The sequence below is a fragment of the Nomascus leucogenys genome, chromosome 13 (assembly GCF_006542625.1).
Source record: "Nomascus leucogenys isolate Asia chromosome 13, Asia_NLE_v1, whole genome shotgun sequence".
NCBI lineage: Eukaryota > Metazoa > Chordata > Mammalia > Primates > Hylobatidae > Nomascus > Nomascus leucogenys.
In genome coordinates this window covers 88246829-88268346 of record NC_044393.1, presented here as the reverse complement: position 1 = coordinate 88268346, position 21518 = coordinate 88246829, and the positions used below count along the sequence as shown (strand labels likewise).

At 40.0% G+C, this 21518-nt stretch overlaps 1 protein-coding gene across 4 annotated transcripts in view; it reads right to left on the bottom strand.

The window, feature by feature from the left end:
- Positions 1 to 21518, bottom strand: part of UBN2 (ubinuclein 2) — a 77955-nt gene extending 56437 nt beyond the window's left edge. For 2 of the 4 annotated variants that reach the window (XM_030825818.1, XM_030825819.1), the window contains exons 1-2: positions 20815 to 21518; positions 15685 to 15777 (exon numbers count right to left, since the gene is read on the bottom strand). In XM_030825818.1, the coding sequence (XP_030681678.1) occupies positions 15685 to 15777; positions 20815 to 21267 (546 nt within the window). In that variant the 5' untranslated portion in view covers positions 21268 to 21518. The remainder of the gene's footprint in view (positions 1 to 15684; positions 15778 to 20814) is intronic. The other 2 variants (XM_030825817.1, XM_030825816.1) reach the window with 2 other exon arrangements.

Below are 21518 nucleotides of genomic sequence, written 5' to 3'. Positions count from 1 at the left end.
CAAAGAACAGATACGTTAGACTGATTTGGTGCTCATGCTCTTTCCATAAAGTTTAAAAAGACCTGTTGGAATAATTCAAATAATTTTTGTAGATAATCCCCCTCTCCAGGAGGTTTAAGTCCTCCCACACCTTGAGTGCAAGTTGCACTTAGTGACTTGTTCCAAAGAGTATGAAAAGGGGAGGGACAGGGTAACTTCATAGTAGAAAACCTGGCCAACACTACCTCTCTAGGTGATCACAGTCAACATCAACAGGGATACATCATACTGACTGCATGTATCCATGATCTGTGATAAAAACTGCACTTCATCACCTCTGTGATCTTCTCAATAGCCTATAACCCCAGCCTAACCCTGAGAAAACCACCAGACAAAACAAATTCACGGACATTCTATGAAATGAGTGACCAGCGTTCTTCGAAGTTGTCAAAATTATCAAAACAAGGAAAATGTGAAAAACTGCCACAGTACAGATGAACCTAAGGAGAAATAATAACTAAGTGTAATATGGTAACCTGGCTGATTCAGGAACTGAAAAAAGACACTAGGGGAAAACTAGTAAAATCCAAATAAAATGTGGAGTTGAATGGTAGTGTGCCAATGCTGGCTCCTTAGCAGTAACAAATGTACAAATTTCAAGATGTCAACAACATTACAAGATGTCAACAACGGGGGACAGTGAGTGAAGGCTGTATGGGAACTCTCTGTATTGTCTCTGCAACTTTCCTGTAAACCTAAAATTATGTTTTAAATTATTATTATTTTTTTAAAGATAGGGTCTTGCTCTATTGCCCAGGCTGCGGTGCAGTGGCATGATCATGGCTCACTGCATGTTTATTTTTTGAGATAAGGTCTCACTCTGTCACCCAGGCTGGAGTGCAGTGGCATGATCATGGCTTCACTGCAGCCTCAACCTCCTGGGCTCAAGTGAACCTCCTGCCTCAGCCTCCTGAGTAAGTGGGACTACAGGTGCATGCCTCAAAGCCCTGCTAATTTTTAAATATTTTTGTAGAGACAGGGTCTCTCTATGTTGCCCAGGCTGCTCTTGAACTCCTGGGCTCAAGCAATCCTGTGCCTCAGCCTCCCAAAGTGCTGGGATTATAGGTGTGAGCCACTGGGTCCAGCCTAAAGGTATTTGTTTTAATAATTATAATTATATACACAGACATACAACAAAATGAAAAATGAGTGCATGTAAAAACTGAAATGAGTATGTGAAATCTGAGTTAAGATCTATTATCAGCCGGGCGCGGTGGCTCACGCTTGTAATCCCAGCACTTTGGGAGGCCGAGGCGGGTGGATCACGAGGTCAGGAGATCGAGACCACGGTGAAACCCCGTCTCTATTAAAAATACAAAAAAATTAGCCGGGCGTGGTGGCGGGCGCCTGTAGTCCCAGCTACTCGGAGAGGCTGAGGCAGGAGAATGGCGTGAACCCGGGAGGCGGAGCTTGCAGTGAGCCGAGCTTGCGCCACTGCACTCCAGCCTGGGTGACAGAGCGAGACTCCGTCTCAAAAAAAAAAAAATAAGATCTATTATCTAGTTACCTGTATTATGCCAATGTCAATTTCCTAGTTTGGATAACTGTAGATATGTAAGATATTACTACTGGGGGAAGCTGGGTTCAACGGGCACATGAGATTTCTCTGTAGTATATTTACAACCTTTTGTGAATCTATAGTTCTTCTTCTTTTTTTTTTTTTTTTTTTGATACAGGGTCTGGGCCGGACGCAGTGCCTCAGGCCTGTAATCCCAGCATTTTGGGAGGTCGAGGCAGGCGGATCACTTGAGGCCAGGAGTTCGAGACCAGCCTGGCCAAAATGGCGGGACCCCACCTATACTAAAAACACAAAAAAATTAGTTGGGTGTGGTGGCATGCGTCTGTAGTCTCAGCTACTTGGGTGGCTGAGGCTCAAGAATCACTTGAACTGGGGAGGCGGACGTTGCAGTGAGCCGAGATGGTACCACTGCACTTCAGCCTGGACAACAAAGCGAGACTCTGTCTCCAAAAGAAAAAAAATGATACAGGGTCTGGCTCTGTAGCCCAGACTACAGTGCCATGGTATGGTTATAGCTCACCTTGAACGCCTAGGCTCAAGTGATCCTCCTGCCTCACACTCCCAAGTAGTCAGGACTACAGACACAAGCTATGGTAACCATCTTAAATTTTCTACGCATCTTCTAAGACTTCCCTGTCCCATGATATTTTTTTTGGTAGGGGAGGGGGGAAGAGGATGCTTAGAAAGAGAAGAGAAGGCCAGATGCAGTGACTCACACCTGTAATTTCGCACTTTGGGAGGCCAAGGCAGGAGGATTGCGAGAGCCCAGGAGTTTGCGACTAGCCTAGGCAACATAGTGAGACCTGTCTCTACAAACTTTTTTTTTTTAAATTAGCCAGGCATGGTGGCATGTGCCTGTGGTCCTTGCTACTTGAAAGGCTGAGGCAGGAGGAACCCAGGAGGTTGAGGCTACACTGAGCCAAGTTCATGCCACTGCATTCCATCCTGGGTGACAGAGCGAGACCCTATCTCTAAAAACAAAAGCAAAAACAAAACCAAGAAAACGATTAGTGCAAAAGATTCTGCAAACCAACATGCCACCACTAAGCTACAGTAAGCCTTGTTGAGAGCATGAGATGCAAGATGTAAATCTCTAGTCACCTCATTTGGTTTCAGCTCTCAAACCGCATACCTCTCAATGAAAAGTGTGATTCTAACGGTTAAAGATGAGTAAGTTGTATGTAACATGGCCCTTAAATAAAAGCAAATTGCTTCGCCTTGTTTCAGCGCAAAGAAACACTGATCTGTTCCAGTGCTTGAGGGAAAAAAGTTATGCCAGACTTATGAAAGACATCTCCAACATGGTGTCATTACTTTACAAGTAACTTGCAAAAGCAATTCTAACTGCTATGTCTGTATTACACAGTGATGTTAAAAAAACCTAACTCCCACATAAGCTGTGCCTCCACTGTACACTTTTCAGTGGACAAAACAACACGATTACTGTACCATCATCACCAAGAAAGGTACTGTGGTGCGAAATATAAGTAATGGTTCCCATATTTTTAGATTTTACAAGTTAGGTAAAAGTTTCAAGTACAATTCTAGGAAGCAACATAGGGTGGCAACATCTTGCTGAACAGGGCTACTGAGGGTATAATCCCAGAACAATGACAATCCTTCTCAAGAAATGCCAGTTGGCAACCTTAAACAACATGCATACATGCATATATATATATATATATATATATATATACACACATACACACACATACATATATATACACACACACACATATACATACACACAATGTAATATATATATATATATATATACACACACATATACACATATATACATACAACATACCCGTGTGCTTAGATGCAAAATACATATTAGATTGTCCTTTATTTTTCCCATTTTGGCAGGTCTGCAGACTGAGACCTTTACATTATGTTATAGAATTACGGTGAGAATCAGCATTCAGGAAAAGGAAAGAGAGAGGTTGGTAGGAGGTAGTCTATTGAGAAAAAGTTACACACAAGCAGTTAAGGACATGAGGGATGATTTCACCCTAAACTGAGAGAGAGAGGAAGAGATCTAAGAAATATATAAAAATCCACAGACAAAACTAATGAAGAGGACTAGTCTTGCCACATACGAACTATTTTTAAAGTTATGGGAGTTAAAATAGATGAGGCAGGAATATAAGAATAAAAAGATTAATGAACAGCATTGTTCAGAAACCTACCCTATTTAAGAATTAAAGATGAAAAAGGCAGCATTACAACTCAATGGAAAATGATCAATAAATAAATGAGATTAAAGAAAGGTATCAATTTCTTCTATCAAATTATAAACCTTTAAATTCTGAAAAGATGGAGAATAGGACTGCTCAAACACTGCTGATAAAGAATGTACCAATAAAACCCTTTTGGAAAGCAATCTGAAAGCACCTGCCAAGAGACTTTGCAATACTCTTACATTTTCTTCTTCTGCCTCTTCTATGATTTCCAAATTTCCTCTGAAGTATTCCTGTTATAACAGAAATATGCTAAAATAATTTTTAAAACTCTTCATCTTATTTGACCCAATAATTCTACATAGCTTATTTCGAACTATTACTTAGAGTCAAAAATATCTGTTAAGAACTTATGCCACAGAAAGCAATATGTTAAAACATCAGAGTTTTAGTATGAAATGTCCTTGTCTTCAAGTAACTTAAAACAAGATAATCTATTAAATAAACTTACTGAGCACTTACCATGTGCCAGCCTTCATGGATTTTATAGTTATACACAAGCAGTTAAGTACAGAGAGGGGAAGAGAAAGATTAAACAAATTACTACAGTAGTTATAAATGGTAGAAAGGAAAAAGGTTGAAAGGAGACCTTTTCAACAGAGGACCTCATCAAGGCTTCTTCCTAAGATATTCATACCCAGACAAGGGCAAGTGGAGTTAAGCACTTGTGGAAGCCACCGAAGGCATCAGCACAAGGAAGTAACTGACAAGATCAGTGTTTAACAAAATCACTCTGACTACTGGTATGGGGAATTAACACAGTTGGAGAATAAAACAGCTAGAAAGAAAAAAAATGCTCAGATTTGCAAGAAATTCACAAGTTACTGGGGGCATAAAATATATATTTAAATACCAAGCTACCATTCACTGAATGCCAACTTTGCATCAGATCCTATACTAAGTACAACCATCTATTATTTCACATTTGACAAATGGGAAAAAAGAAGGCTAGGAAAGGACAAGTAACTTATCTAAGGTCACACAGAGAGTAGGCGAGCCAATCTTCAAACTCATGACTGCCTAACTCCAACAGGCCATTCTTTTAAAAATTCTATATGAGGGCCGGGCGCGGTGGCTCACGCCTGTAATCCCAGCACTTTGGGAGGCCGAGGCGGTCGGATCACGGGGTCAGGAGATCGAGACCATCCTGGCTAACACGGTGAAACCCCGTCTCTACTAAAAATACAAAAAAAAAAAAAATTCTATATGAGAAGTTATAGAACCTACAGGGTCATTTTTTTAGTTGAAAACACCTTAAACTCTAATAAAGCAAAACTGAAATTAGTGTTTCCACTGTCATTTGTCTCCAAATTAGCTTCTCCCACTTGACATTCCAATTTTGTTCATCCTGACTATTTTTTCTGCCTTAAAACCATTATTGGCTAAAATTAAAAGAGTGATGACATCAAATGCTAACACGGACATGGAGCAATTGGTTCTCTGATACATCACTAGCAGGAATGCAAAATGATGTGGCTACTTTGGAAAATGGTTTGGTAGTTTTTTGTTTTTTGTTTTCTTTTAAAGCTCTCTATCAGCGAATCAGGTAATTTCTTATTAAGCATACAGTTACCATTGGAGCTAACAACCCCACTGTTACATGCACCCAAGAGAAATGAAAACGTGTATTCACACACAGACTTGTACTCTCACGTTTATAGCAGCTTGACTCATGGCAGCCAAAAACCGGAAACAACCCAATGGTCATCATCTGGTGGACGGATAAACAATTGTGGTACATAATCCACAGCAGGAATACAGTGGATTACTGCTCAGCAATAAAAAGGGACACAGGCAATAGATGGAGGAATTTCAAAAGTACTATGCTAAGTGAAAGTACCCAGACGCAGAAGACGTGAGATTCCATTTACAGGAAACCCTAGAAAAGGCAAACAAACAAACACCAAAAAAGCCTAGAGTCACAGGAACCAGATCAGAGGATGCCAGAGGCTAAGTCTGGAGGGACAGATCTGTCTATAAAGGGAATTTTCTGGGGTGACGCAATTGTTCTGTATCATGATTGTAGTAGTGGTTACAGGATTGCATGCATCTGTTAAAATCCATCGAACTGTACGCTTAAAACGGATGAATTATATTTATTTAAATTATACCTCAATAATGCTATTTCAAAAGTCTCTTATAATTTCTGCTTCCAAGTGTCTCTCCCCATAAATCTTTGTTGCCATGATTAACCACATCTACAGCTTCCTTTCCATTCTAGCTGTCAATGCTAGAATGCTGGCCTTTGTTTTTCACCTAAATATAATGAATGTCTTAATTAGCCTCTCTTCCCTCAAATTTTTTTTGAGGTGGAGTCTCACTCTGTTGCCGCCCTGGCTGGAGTGCAGTGGTATGATCTCAGGTCACTGCAACCTCTGCCTCCCAGATTCAAGTGATTCTCCTGCCTCAGCCTCCGAGTAGCTGGGACTGCAGGTGCACACTACCACATCCAGCTAATTTTTGTATTTTTAGTAGAGGCAGGGTTTCACCATGTTGGCCAGGCTGGTCTCGAACCCCTGACCTCAGGTGATCTGCTTGCCTTGGCCTCCTAAAGCGCTGGGATTACAGATGTGAGCCACCGCACCCGGCCTCTTCCCTCAAATTTATCCTGTATAATTACCACCTAATTAATATTTTGAAAATACCCTATTATTTCCCCTGCTCAAAATGCTTCAGAAGCACTCCACCTGTAAGAACTGAAAATCCTTGGCCGGGTGCGGTGGCTCACGCCTGTAATCCCAGCACTTTGGGAGTCCGAGGTGGGCGGATCACGAGGTCAGGAGATCGAGACCATCCTGGCTAACACGGTGAAACCCCGTCTCTACTAAAAATACAAAAAATTAGCCAGGTGAGGTGGCAGGTGCCTGTAGTCCCAGCTACGCAGGAGGCTGAGGCAGGAGAACGGCGTGAACCCCAGGGGGCGGAGCCTGCAGTGAGCCGAGATCGCGCCACTGCACTCCCACTCCAGCCTGGGTCAAAGAGCGAGACTCCTTCTCAAAAAAAAAAAAAAAAAAAAAAAAAAAAAAAAAAAAAAGAAAAGAAAAGAAAACCCTTAACATGGCACCAGTTAAATGCCTTCTGCATGTTGACTCAAACCACCTTTCCAACTTTTTTCTCACAATTTTCCAACACGAACCCTTCATCCATTCAAACTGTCTACCAACTCTCCCCCAAACACACCTTCTTACTGTTCCTTGTGCTTTCTCCCCACCTGGGATAGTCTCCTGCTACTCACTTAATCCTCCCAGCTTTCACGTATCAGCCTATATTTTCAATCTTTTCTCCAGGATACTTTCTAATTAAAATCACAATGACAATGATCTTTTTCTGCTCTCCTAACATATTTTTTGTCTAGGCATAAATAGCTGCCTATAAGATTTACCAGGGAAAACTAAACAAACAGGTTCTGTTGTAATGGGCACAATCAGATATATGCAGAAGTGCAAACAATTTATGGGTAATTAGAGATTTAGGAACATCTATGTCTAGCCAAAGTGACTAGTTTGTTGCCACCAGAAACCATAATAGTTCTGAGTCCATAATCTAATCAAAGTAGTAAAATGATTAGTATTGTTAAATAAGTATAAATCTTATCAAGGGGAGCAAATAAAAGACTTAAAGCTTTATTTGATCATAATAGTATTAATCTGACCAAAATGCTTGCCCCCAAAATGATCTTACAGGTATAAGGTCTTCACCAAGCGTATTAATTATTAAAGTATAAATTATACAAACTATCACATATCCATTCAATGTTAATAGCCATCGAAGAATAATGTGGTAGGCTGGGCGAGGTGGCTCATGCCTATAATCCCAGCACTTTGGGAGGCTGAAGCAGGTTGACCTCTTGAGCCCAGGAGTTCAAGACCAGCCTGGGAAACATGGTGAAATCCTGTTTTTCCAAAAAAAAAAGAAGCTGGGCATGGTGGTGCATGCCTCTAGTCCCAGCTACTTGGGAGGCTGAGGTGGGAGGATCGCTTGAGCCCAGAAGGTCAAGGCTGCAGTGAGCTATGATCACACCACTGCACTCCAGTCTGGGTGATGAAGACCTTGTCTCCAAAATAAATTTTTAAAAGTTGTGATACAGAGTATTTACTAATATAGAAGGTAACAAGAAGAGTTTCCTAAATGTTATGTACAGCTCAGGCTAGTCACGAAAAGGTGCTATCAGTGTTCACTAAGCATTTGAAAAGGTCCTCAACTTAACTGGTAATTATGGAGACAACATCTAAATAACAAGATATTGTTTCTTCCACTATCATATGAACAGGATATTCTCATCTATGAAAAACAAAACATAGCAATATATATCTATAGATATGTATAAAATGCTCAAAGAATACACAACAAGCAGATAACCATGGTCATTATGATGGAGAAGGGATAGAACTGGAAGCAGTGGTGCAGGAAGACTTTGATGTATTATTTGAATTTGTTTTTAATAAAAGGAACATATTCATGTATTGTTCAGGTGATCTAACTTTTTTTTTAAGAGATGGGGTCTTGCTATGTTGCCCAGGCTGGTCTTGAACTCCTAGGCTCAAGACATCTTCTCTGCCTCAGCTTCCCAATTAGCTGAGATCACAGGTGTGAGCCACCACACCAGGCTCTAAAAAAATTTTTTTATAGTGTAAGAAAGTACAAATGTAATTGCACATGCATTTTTAAAACTCCTGAAAGGATACACTTTAAACCATCAAACTATTCACAGTGGTTCTGCCTGGCAGTGGACTTACAGGTGATTTGCTGATTTTTATTTTGATCTTTTCATTTATCTGTATTTATATATCCTCTTACAGTGAACAGTAACCAAAAAAAAAATCTTTGAAATATGTGACTGCCCACATACACATAGCTCTCTGGGGCAAGAAACTCACAGTGTCTCTAGGGAGTGACCTGGTTAGCTGGGAGTCAGGGGTAGGAAGGAGATTTACTTTTTATCATTAGCTTTTGTATCTTCCGAGTTTTATTAAGGACACGTACTACCCACTCAATAAATCTTATTTTATTAGGTTTGGCCCACAAAATGTTCACTACCAAAGTTTCCAACTCCTCCTCATTTGGCTCTACTTCCCAGTCCCACTGTGGGGAGTTTTGGATAACCTGTATTTGACACACCCATACCTGAGTAGCTCTTTCTTAACTCACTCTCCAACAACCAGAGTTCCAAAGGCATTGCTCCACTTATAAATAGATTTTTGCCAACTATAAGGCACAATCTCCAGTTCCCTCCTTCATCACAGAGGTCATTAGAGTAGTTTTCTAGGTACAGTTTGCTTTTCCTCACTTGTGGTCTTCCTGGAAAACTTCTAACCCTGACCTGCCTCCTGCCTTACCACCCCATATCTATTCTCCACCCTCCGGTTCCCTAACTGTGCTAAAATTCAATAATGTGTAAATTGTATAAGTTGGAACCAAACTTTTGGCAGTTGCCAGAAAGGTACATATAAATTAATTCACAAATATTAAAATTTAACCTAAAGAAACTCAAGTTACATTGGCAAAGGATTACAGTATCTTCCCTACTAGAAAGACTTCTGTTGAATTACTCTCTTTTTCAGTACCCTTACTGCAGCAGAATCAAAGTCTTACTTGATAAATTCTCTGAACCTCCGCAGTTGATATTACACAGTTTATAAATTAAGTAGATCTTATAAAAATCAAAACTTATTTTCCAAACAACAAGAACAACAACAAAAAAACCCCTGAATTTTGCTACATCTAAAGTGAAGAACCTCCTTCTTATCTACTCTTCTAGGCACTAGCTCCCTGTGACTCAGAAGAATATTCCTTACTGAGTCATTAGTACTTGCTTAACCTGACAATCAGTGTTTTAGGCCAATGCCGCCTCATTACAGTGTAACACTAAACTGGAAAACAAACAAACAAGATGTTCTTAGTACTGGACCCCCTGACCCCAAATTGCCTCCAGCTAATAGTAAACCAAACTAAAAACCAACATTCATTGATCACCTCTAGTAGACAGAGCAAGAATGACCCTGATGGCTAAAAAACACACCAGCCCTGTAAGTGAGAAGAAAACATCCTGTCATCACAAGACTCCCTACTTGTCCCAGCCCTGCCACAACCTTATCTCTTTACATCTATGCCCATTTCTTCAACCTACCAATAGAAAGGAGCTGAGTTTCAAGGCAGTGGAAATACAGCCAAGAGCTGACTACACAGCACAAAAATAGTATACAGAATTTCTATAATCACCACATATGGATACCAGTCCTTCCTCCTAAATACCCTAAAACTGCTGATTCTCAATTGTTGCTAAGGGATTAAAGAAGGCTGAAGAGAATTTATTCAATTCAAAGAGGCCAAGGAATTAAAAGGGCATGTCACAGCAAGTGATTAGAATGGGTAACTGCAATAAAGAAATTATTATTTGAGCTAGGATTCCTCCTTGCCCTTTTTTTAAGGCCCTCTCCCCTCCCCCAGTTTGCTCTGAAAGATTATTTTATATTTTTATTGTACATGTAATATCATACTAGTATTGGTCTACAAAACCCTAAATCCACTGGTATTTGTGTTTTGCAAGTAGAATTTACTTTGTGGTGGTGTCAACAAGTTTGCCCAAAGCTCTATATGGAGATCATCCTTAGGGACCAGACCTCAGGTAAGGCCAAAACAAACAGGTTAACCAGCCTATGAAGTTCCCAAGGAAGCTCTAACCCCTCAGCAAGTGTAGATGATCAACTAATAATATGAGTAATTGATATGATTCTTACAACTCCCAGAAACAGTACACAAATGCTTTCAAAACTAACTACTTGGTATCGGTTTCACATTTGAAGACAGTTTAAAACAATAATCTATAATTATTTTAAGACAAAATTATATTTCTTTCCACTTAGCCAAGTAGTATTTACTGTGAAGAAGTTACTCATCAGAAATTAGTTATTCCAAGATACTGCCATTCTTTAAAACATTGTCTGGAAAGAATCACTTTAACAAGTCATACAAAAGAAAATCAAGACTTTTTTGGGGGGGGAGCTGGATTCTTGCTTGTCACCCAGGCTGGAGTACAATGGCATGATTTCGGCTCACTGCAATCTCTGCCTCCTGGGTTCAAGGGATTCTCCTGCCTCAGTCTCCCGAATATCTGGAATTATAGGTACCCACGACCATGCCCAGCTAATTTTTGTATTTTTGGTAGAGATGGAAAGGTTTCACCATGTTGGCCAGGCTGGCTGCACTCCTGACCTCAGGTGATCTGCCCGCCTCGGCCTCCCAAAGGGCTGGGATTACAGGCACGGGCCACTTCACCTAGCTGATTTTATTATTCTTATTCTTATTAGAGACAGGGTCTCAAGAAAATCAAGAGTATTTAGAAGAATAATTTGTCTTTGAGTAAAAACAGTGTTATTCCATTTGGTCAACTGTTTTATTTATAAGACTGCTCAGAATTACTTTTCTACTATCAAATCTACACTTACCCTTCTTTTTAAAACAAATATGAAACTACTAGGGCTCTGAGAGCCCAAAATCACATAGAACTAAGCGTGAAAGATGGTATTCAAGGTCTATATAGCACAGTAAGCACATTTTTTTTAAAGTTATAATGTGATTTCATGATTATTAATAAATGCCTGGCAGAATATATGTCTTCCTATTCAGAGAGTCATTCAGATTCAAATAGTCTTAACTGAGCCCCTGCTAGGCACAAGGTATTGTGCTAGGTGCTTTCATTTAGATTATTGAATTTATATCCAATTCTAGGACAGTATGATCTTTCCAAATGGCTGGGGTAATGGAGTGAGAAAAAAATCACTAAGAGAAATCTTCCAACAATTATAGGTTATCCTATGTCCTATAAGGCTAAGAGAACAAGTCTATACCCATCAAACTGAAGCATCCTACTCCCGAGTATAGAGTATAGGTGGCCTCATAAAAGGCACATATTACCTAGAGACCATCTAAAAACTGAATTGGAAACCAAGATGTTTTGCCTAAACATTTTGGAGCCTTAACTGGGAATAAAGAGAGGCATGGGAGCCTCTTTTACCTGTATCCTGCCTCCTTTCTAGCCATCAAGACGAATCTGGAGCCTAGACAGTTGTAGAAATGTCAAAACTTGGACTTAGCTATTTAAAAAGATTTATGTACAACAACCAATTTAGTATAATCTAGGTAAAAATAAGTACTTAATAGTCATACTGACCTTTTCCCAAAAAACCATTTAGTAATTGATGCTGAATATGAACTGTCACATTACCTGAGCATAAGAACAACATAACAGAAAACAGAACATGGCCATAAAAATAGGACACAATGGGAGGGAGAACCCCATAAATTCAATGCAGGGTGCTCTTTTTACAATTTTATACTCCCTATAATTTCTGATATCACTGATGTTCAACTGCTGCAACACCTGCCCCAAACACCAATAAAGATCATCGTAGCTTAAGAGAGACATTTTGTGATAGCCTAGAGCTCTAGGCCTATAGCACCTAGCAGGACAATGTATCTTCTCTCAGGTCACTTTTGGCCTGATGATTTTCTTAAAAGGTTCCAAATAATTATTTAAAAAAATATATATATATATATTTAGGCTGGGTACAGTGGCTCATATCTGTAAACTCGGCACTTTGGGAGGCTGACGCAGGTGGATTGCCTAGGCTCAGGAGTTGAAGACCAGCCTAGGCAACACAACAAGACCCTGTCTATACCAAATAAATATATATACATATACACATACACACACACACACACACACACACACACACTTAATACTCATAGATACAACACTTGGGCATGCTTTTTGGTTAATATACATACAATCTCTAATTAGAATGGAAATAAGAGAGTAAGTCAGCAAAATAAAAATCCAGACAAGAAATATGGCCCATTAATTTAGATTATAACAAGAGTAATATTTTATCACTGTAATCAAAATAACAAGGCTTGAATATATCTAAGTCAACTGAAACTCAATTTCACGCATCAAACAACTTCTTCAGAACGCTGGTCTTTCTATGCCAGATACTATCCTAGGGTTAACTAAGAAGACTTAATGCTAACTTTAAGGTAGTGCGTCATATACTGAATCACTTTACTTATAGGATTATATATAGGAATTTTTCCATTTGCAAAGGGAAATTCTAATCCTTGATTTTGTAACCCACGGCAAAATAGACACTCTAGGCTGGGCGCAGTGGCTCACACCTGTAATCCCAACATTTTGGGAGGCCAAGGCGGTGGATCACCTAAGGTCAGGAGTTCGAGACCAGCCTGACCAACATGGTGAAACCCTGTCTCTACTAAATACAAAAAATTAGCTGGGCATGGTGGCGCATGCCTGCAGTCCCAGCTACTTGGGAGGCTGAGGCAGAAGGACTGCTTGAACCTGGGAGGTGGAGGTTGCAGTGAGCCGAGATCGCGCCATTGCACTCCAGCCTGTGCAACAAGAGTGAAACTGTCTCAAAAAAAAAAAAAAAAAAAAAAAAAAAAGACACTCTAATATAGTGATGGAGGGAGTAGGACTGGTAATTTCGTAATATATACTAAAATTATAAATGCATAAATCCTCCGACCTGAATCATCTACTTCTAGGAATCTGTCCTAGAGATAAACTTGAAATTGTGTAAAATGCCATTTTACAGACTAATTTACTGCAGCACTATTAATAAGGGCAAATTTTTGAAAACAACCTAAATCATTTGGGGACTGGTTACAGTGTGACAGTTCCATGCAATGAAACAGCATGCAGCCTCAAAAAAAAGGGAGAGAAAGCACTTTGTCCTGGTATGACCCCCGCAAATATACTAAGATACAGTAAATAAAAAGCAAAGAGCTTAAGTGTGTACAATTCTATAATATGTATAAAAAGGGGGTGGGAAAGGAATAGATGTATATGTACAGAGATATATCTCTAGTACCATAGGAATGTTACTTGCCTAGGAAGTGGGATTCCATGGGTGGGCAATACAACAAAAGGAGGATTTTTAATTTTTGAATTTTGAGCCACATAAGCGTACTAGTTGGTTAAAACATTAAGTGTAACCACTGTATAACTTGTATAAAAAGCACAGTATTTTAGGATTTATACATCCTATAGGATTTTACGATTTATACATCATGATACAATATAGTCCCAAAAGATTACATTGTAATTAAATACTACAATGCTATTCCTTCTATTTAAAAACCCACCAGTCCGTCCCTAAATTTATTATTATATAGTCACAGAATAAAGAACCAATAGGGTCTCTGAAAAATCTGAACCTCTCAATTTATAGATGGGAAAACTGTGGCCTTGGCCAGGCCCAATGGCTCACGCCTGTAATCCCAGCTCTTTGGGAGGCCAAGGTGGACAGATCAGTTGAGGTCAGGAGTTCAAGACCAGCCTGGCTAACATGGTGAAACCATCTCTACTAAAAATACAAAAATTAGCCAGGCATGGTGGTGCATGCCTGTAATCCCAGCTACTCAGGTGGCTGAGGCAGGAGAATTGCTTGAACCCGGGAGGTGGAGGTTACAGTGAGCCCGGATCACACCACTGCACTCCAGCCTGAGTGACAGAGACTCTGTCTTAGAAAAAAAGAAAAAAGAGAGAAAAAGAAAACGGTGGCCCGAAGCTAAAAAACCTCACCAAAAGGACACAATTGGTAGATGACAAAGTATGGCCTAGGACCTGACTCCAATTCCAATCTATTCTCATCTACTTCTTCTACCTTCAAATGGTTTCTTAATTACCACAAGGAGCCAGCACATATGGGTCAAGATCCCAGTTGTATCTTGAGGGTAGTATGAATGACAGGGCCAATGTGAGCTGGTATCCTTTCTCTTGTGGGATATTTTTCAATGCTCACAGAGGAATCAGAGGGGTAAGGTGTTGCTTCTCAACTGGGTTATGTTTTAGCAAAGTGCCAAGAGTATTTAAAGCCATAGTGTAAATGGGGGGTGAGGAGTGGGGCTTTCTACAAATTTAGTAATACTAGAAAATTTGAGAAAAATGTTAAGCAACTTAATCAGGTAATTAAAAATTATTTTTATATTCAAACAAACATCACTATGTTGTGGCATTGAATATAAAATGTACATGAATATTTAGCATAAACCGGACACTTTCAAAGAAGTCTCATGCTGGTTTTGAGTCTGATGCAATGAGCTTAGAAGTACACACATTCACTCTCAAACTCTTAGGAGGCAGGAAGGTTTCAGAACTACTATACCAAAGGAATTAAAATAGCATTCTCGATGGTGGCAGAAAGGGAATAGAGTTAAAGCTACACAGACCTGGACCTGTAGCCTACTCTTGCCACTGTGTGACATTATATCAGCTACTTAATCTTGAACTCAGAGCCTCAGTTTCCTCATCTGTAAAATATGGTCAATATTACTTAGCTTGTGGTTTTATTACAAAGATTGAAGATAATATATGTAAAGCAAACCGCTCAGACTCTAGAAAGACTATAATAAATGATGGCTACTTGGCAGGATGGATCACTTGAGGTCAGGAGTTCACGACCAGCTTGGCCAACATGGTGAAACCCCATCTCTACTAAAAATACAAAAAAATTAGCTGGGTGTGGTGTTGCCCCTATAGTCACAGCTACTTGGGAGGCTGAGGCATGAGAATCGCTTGAACCTGGGAGGCGGAGGTTGCAGTGAGCCAACACTGCACCACGGCACTCCAACCTGGGCGCCAGAGTGAGACCCTGTTTCCAAAATAAATAAATAAAAATGAATGATGGCTACTTTAACTATCACAAGCCTACTGGAATCTTTGACTGTCTAACCATTCATTTGGTTTCCATTGGTGAGAACAAGGTAAGGCAGGCAATGGATATTTATAGGCCCTCCCAACCAGCCACAGAAAGCAAACAGGTCAAAACGATAAAATTACCTAAGTGATCAGCTTATTATACTCACATATTTCATTTCAAACTTCTTAGCCAACATTTCCACCTCTTGCCTCTCCTGATGTTCATCATTAAATGGGTCTTCCGTGTGAATGAGCTTCTTCTGATTCAAGGTGAATGGGAAAAGAAACAGAAGTATCTATTAGTATTACAAATAGTATTATTATTTATGTATTTATCATTATGTAACAACCACCTCAATTCTATTTCAATAAATGTGATCTGAAAGGACATAAACTAGTGAGAATATATAACATGTTATATAATTAATTATATTATTACTCAGAGACTGTATCTTAAATTTAATCAATATGAGACAACTTTTCCTAATACTAACAAGTAAGTCAGAAGTATTAAAACTAAAAAAAAAAAAAAGTTGGTTATAGCAAAAAATATTTCCAGTTGTAATGGACTCATATACATTTCACAGTGTTTGGATGAGTAAGAACTCAACAATCCAAATTGTCTTCACCTGCAAAATGATCATATGGTCACCTCATCCAAAATAACAAGGAAAAAAATCCCCAGGAACACTAGCTAAATACGACAATCTCACTTATAACTCTAGATTGATATCTTCACTAACAAAGATTAACTACTTTGATCAGGAAATGCTTCTAAAAGGAGCTCTAGATTATTAATTAAAATCAACACTTAATCATCTGCCTGTGAGTTAACACTGTGTGTGTAGCGGCTAAGGCTTTCTGTTGAGGTCCAGTATCAACAACCATTGTATCACCAATATCCTGTCAATGGATATCCATTCAGGGAATACACATTACTTTTAAACAAAGCTAGAAAAGAGAAATAGCTGCAAAAAGATTACATTACCATGCCTTTCTTCTAGTAGGGGAAAGTGAAAGTTTATTATAATACATGGTTTAAAGCACACACACACAGAGCTAGAAGCCCACATGAACCATCTATTTAACAAAACAAACAAAAATAGCGATCACATCCTTAAGTCTTCTGTTTTAGTATACAAACATATATATGGTTTTCAATGCACAAAAAAACCAAAACAAGGATAAAAATACTACTTTTATCCAATTTCAGACAACTGACTCAGGTAATTAAAAATGAAGGTATACTACAACTGAAATACTGATATAGATTCAATGGACCCTGAAGAGCAAGGAAAAATGCAGAAGGAAGATTTGCACACTTTGAAACTGAGACACTTCATCCTGGATATAAAGGTTGAGACATGATTGGTCTAAAAAACATGATAGAAAAATGTGGACAGAATGAATACGAGACAATTCCTCACACTTGGGACATTAGAATATAGGGATACTTCTTTAAAGGAGTTAACTTTAGAATCAATTTTTAAAGTTATTGTAATAAGTAATAAATTTATAGAATAGTTCACCCCAATAGAAGTTTCCAATGAAAGGCCGGGCACAGAGGCTCACATCTGTAATCCCAGCACTTTGGGAGGCCAAGGTGGGTGGATCACCTGAGGTCAAGAGTTCAAGACCAGGCTGGCCAACATGGTGAAACCCCATCTCTACTAAAAATACAAAAACTAGCTGGGTGTGTGGCACATGCCTGTAGTCCCAGCTACTCAGGAGGCTGAGACAGGAGAATCGCTTGAACCTGGGAGGTGGAAGTTGCAAGTGAGCTGACATGCTGAGATTGCGCCACTGCACTCCAACCTGGTCGAGACAGAGTGAGACTTCATCTCAAAAAAAATAATAAATAAATAAATAAATAAAAATTTACCAATGAAAAACAGAAACATGATCCAAAAGGGAATAAACTAGTGAGAATAAACTAAGGAATCCTAGGCATGTCCAGGGTATAGCCTTAACTAGAGGCTCAGGTTAAGGACAGTAAGCAATTGCCACGCCTATTACAAACTGCTCCCTCATGCACTGTGAAGCCCAAATACTTACTACGGTATGACTCATTTTATATGTATAAATATAAACACATGGATCTATATTTTTAATAAGAATCACTTTATATGCCATTCTAAAATATTTTATGTACTTTATGTAGGTATCAAAAGTACAGCTCTTATTTTCTCTTGACAGCCTACAAAAACAAATTTAAGAAAATGGACTCACTTTTCTTTTACAGTTAAGAATAAACACCCTCCCCCAATCAACACTAAGCTTTTTTGTTTTTTCAGGTGAAAAAAAATCTGAAAATTATCAACTACCCACATGCAAAACTGATGCAATAATTTTGTCCTTTGATCTTAACTCATCAATACCATTTTCAGGAGGTCTTTCACAAATTTCATCAAAAATATGCAAACAATGAAATACCATGGAATTCTCAAATAGTATAGTTATATTAACACACTATAATCACTTATTTTTCTTTTTACAGTAAATGTTCAATTAAGCATGTTCACAAATGGGTGTTCTGGTTAACTGATTTTTCTGGTTTACTAAGAGTTAAACCTTTTCTTGTGTATCAATCATTGCCAAAATTTATTTCTAAAATGCACTATTACCCTTTAGCCAGAAATGGTGACCAAATTAATCTTTCAGGATAGAGATGATTCCAATGCCGGTCATCATCCTAAACCATCTCAATCACAGCACTGTACTGCCTAGAGACAATAAGGTTAAAGGTTTAGCTAACTTGTGGTTTTGCTTTTTTCATATTTTCCCAACGTAAATTATTTAATTGTGCTTTCCTCATTAATACAAATAGGGCATACAAAAATTTCTGATTGTGTTCCAGTAAATCAGGGTTTTACTGTTCATTTAGTATTTAAGAAGGGAACTGATTTAAATGCACCCATATGAATGGTATCCATAGCCGTAACATACCTTTTGTTGTTTGTTTTTTTTTTTAATAGCCCCACATCTACCAATTTCAGCATCTGGAGCTAAAATCTTATTTAGTGATAGATGGCTATTTCAAAAAATGTGGAGCCCTTCCTTTTCTAATTCTTCTAATTTTGGGAACCACCAACTTCCCAGACGAATCCTAATGTTCGCATTTTGCTTTTTGATGGTCTCTCTTCTAGGATTTCCTTTCATGAAACCATGACAATTTTACTTAAACATATGTTTTCTATGCTTTCTTGCATAATAAGGATATACGCTGGTAGCAATCACAGGAAAATGTGGCAAATCTTTGCTGCAAAGGTGATTATATACAATGGATTTTGTTTTGTTCAGAGGTATATGAAAAAAATAGAAGGTTGATATACGAGATAATTGGGCCAATAGACACCTACACTGTTAATAAGTAAAAAGAAAAATTAAATGGAATTATTCCTCTTTCTCCTATTGCATGAAAGTAGTACTTCCGGTGTTATCAAGTTAACAAAGCTAGGGTGTCAAACCTTTTTCTTTTTTATAATTAAATGATACACATTATTAATTTGCCATCGTGTGAATATTACAGCATAAACAGGGACATAATAAAGGTCTTTGTATTTCTACTATGACTTACATTTTACGTCATTTTGGCAGAATCCTCTAAACTATATGAGTTAATTTTAAGAAATTTTGTTTTACTAAGAAATTGTATCACTATGGAAAGAAGTACTAATAAAATTACATACATTTGTAAAGTGAGGATAATAGTTTTTACCTCATGGAGTTCTGTTGGACTACTAGAAAAACCATGTGCAGTGCTTAGAACTGTATCTAGCATACAGTAAGAACTCAGTAAATGTAGTTATTGCTATGTATTTTTACCCAAAGATAATGCTTTTCTCCTGTAATTTATGAAAATTACAAAAACTGCAAACGAACTTAGATTAGCAGCTCAAATACAATGTTTGAAAAATGCTCCAATCCAATATTTTTAATATTCTTTTGGGAAAAAAGTGACCTCACATTTATAAAGAGGGAGCATTCAAGTGAGTCTAAAGAGCAAAAGCTTAGGTGGACGTGACCAAAACGATCTCTACCTTTAAACAACTCAATTTGGTTGAAAACATTTTGTAATGATTTGACCACACAACATTTCTAAATAATGATGAAAACATTAGCTGGCCATGAAGTAAACAAAATCTAGTGAAACTGTTCAACATGATACTTTGTGACTAAGCAGTCAGTCATTTTGACCATAAAGGTAGTTGAAGATGAAAACAAAACAAGTGACTTCTGGAGTCCATTAGACCCAAGCTAAAGCAAAACCTAATAACGTGCATAATTGCTAAGCAACAGAGAAAACTGTTCTTTCTTTACTGTTAATCTATCATTTCCTTTTCTAATTTACTTCTGAAGATCCACCAACCCACAACAATAAAAATTACAATTACGAACATAACCCCTATTCTTTCTCCATTGTTCACCTCTTACATCAAAAGCATACCTACATATTTTCAATTGTTTTAAAAAATTCAAAGCTGAGATTTTTTTCATCATCCTCCGAAAATTACAAAGGCTGAGTACAATATTCTTCTATAAACTAATGATAGTACACTTAAATAATATGACGGGTAGGTGTCAAATAAAACAGGAGACACCTTCCCATTCAATTACAATATGAACGAACTCCACGAAAAAGGAAAGCTAAAAAGGTTTTCCAACACCAACACGAGAGAAAAATTAGTAACCAGATTAACCCACTTCTCCATTCCTAAAGTCTCTGAAAACCTTTAATTATTCTTAAATTCCCTTCGATTAAGAAAAATATCACAGGCACGCAAGCACACCTCAGCAGCCACGGCGCCCAGCAAAACAAACAGTGATGAGGATGAGGATGATACGAGAGGGGTTACACAATCTCTCTGCTTCAGACTCGGGGGCGTGTCCCCCAAGGTTTTCTCTTCCTTTCTACTGGAACGACAGCTGTAGCGCCACAGGGAGAACCCAGCCACACGGCCTGCAGGGCCCCAGGATTTTGTGTGGGGAGCAGAAAGGAAAGAAGGAAAATCTGAAGTTCCGAAAGGTGCACAAGAAAACAGGCTCGGCGCGGCGTTGGAAGCGAGTGCCGGGGGTTTGGAGATTCGGCGCAGCCGGGTGAGAGCCTCGGCCACCCCGGGGAGTGGAGAAAGCAGCGCTCACCGCCCCGTCCACCCGCTCGGCCCCGGCCCCCCGCACCCCACCCTCGGGGCGACCTGGACGCGCTCGGTGGGCGTCCCAAGGTGCAAACCAGCTGGGGAAGGCGGCGGGTCCTGAGGCTCCCGGGGTCTGGGGCAGGAGAGAGGAATCTTCTGTACCCGTTGTTCTCCGCACAGCAGCAGCTCCGGGTAACTGAACTCCACGCAGCTCTCATCGGTGGGGTCCTTAAGCACCAGCTCCAGGCGCACCGTCTCCCTCGGCGGCCGCGGCGGCTGTTCAGCCCGGGAAGCCGACTCCCGCGGCGGGGGCGGCTGCAAGGGCAGCGGCGGGAGCGGCGGCGGCGGCTCGGGCCGCGGGGGCTCCCGCTGCAGCGACATGGGCGGCTCGGAGCGGCTGACCTCGCGCTGGGGGAGCGGCTTCTCCCGCGGCGGGGGCTGCGCGTCCGAGCGGGGGGCAGGCTCCCGCGGGGCCGGTGGCTCCGCCCGGGCCGGCTCGCGGTACGGCTGCGGCTCCAGCCGGGGGGGCTCGCGGGAGTACTCGGGCTCACGCTCGGGCCCCGCGTGCCGCACCGGTGACAAGCTAATGAACGCTACTCTGCGCGGCTCCGCCATCCCCACTGTTCTGGCCCTCCGCTTTTGCTCGAGCCGGCGCTCGCTTCTACGCCGCGCTGCGTGCCTGCCCGCCCTTCCTCTTGCTCTCCCTCGCTTTTCTTCCCTCCACCACCCTCAGCCGTCTCCGCCGACGCCACGGTGAGTGCGGACCGTGTCCCCTTCCCCGCTACTACGTTCTGATGGGCTTCACCGCCATCGCCAGGGTCGCCGCGGCCGCCATGTTGGATCCCCCACATAAATAGAAGCAGGCC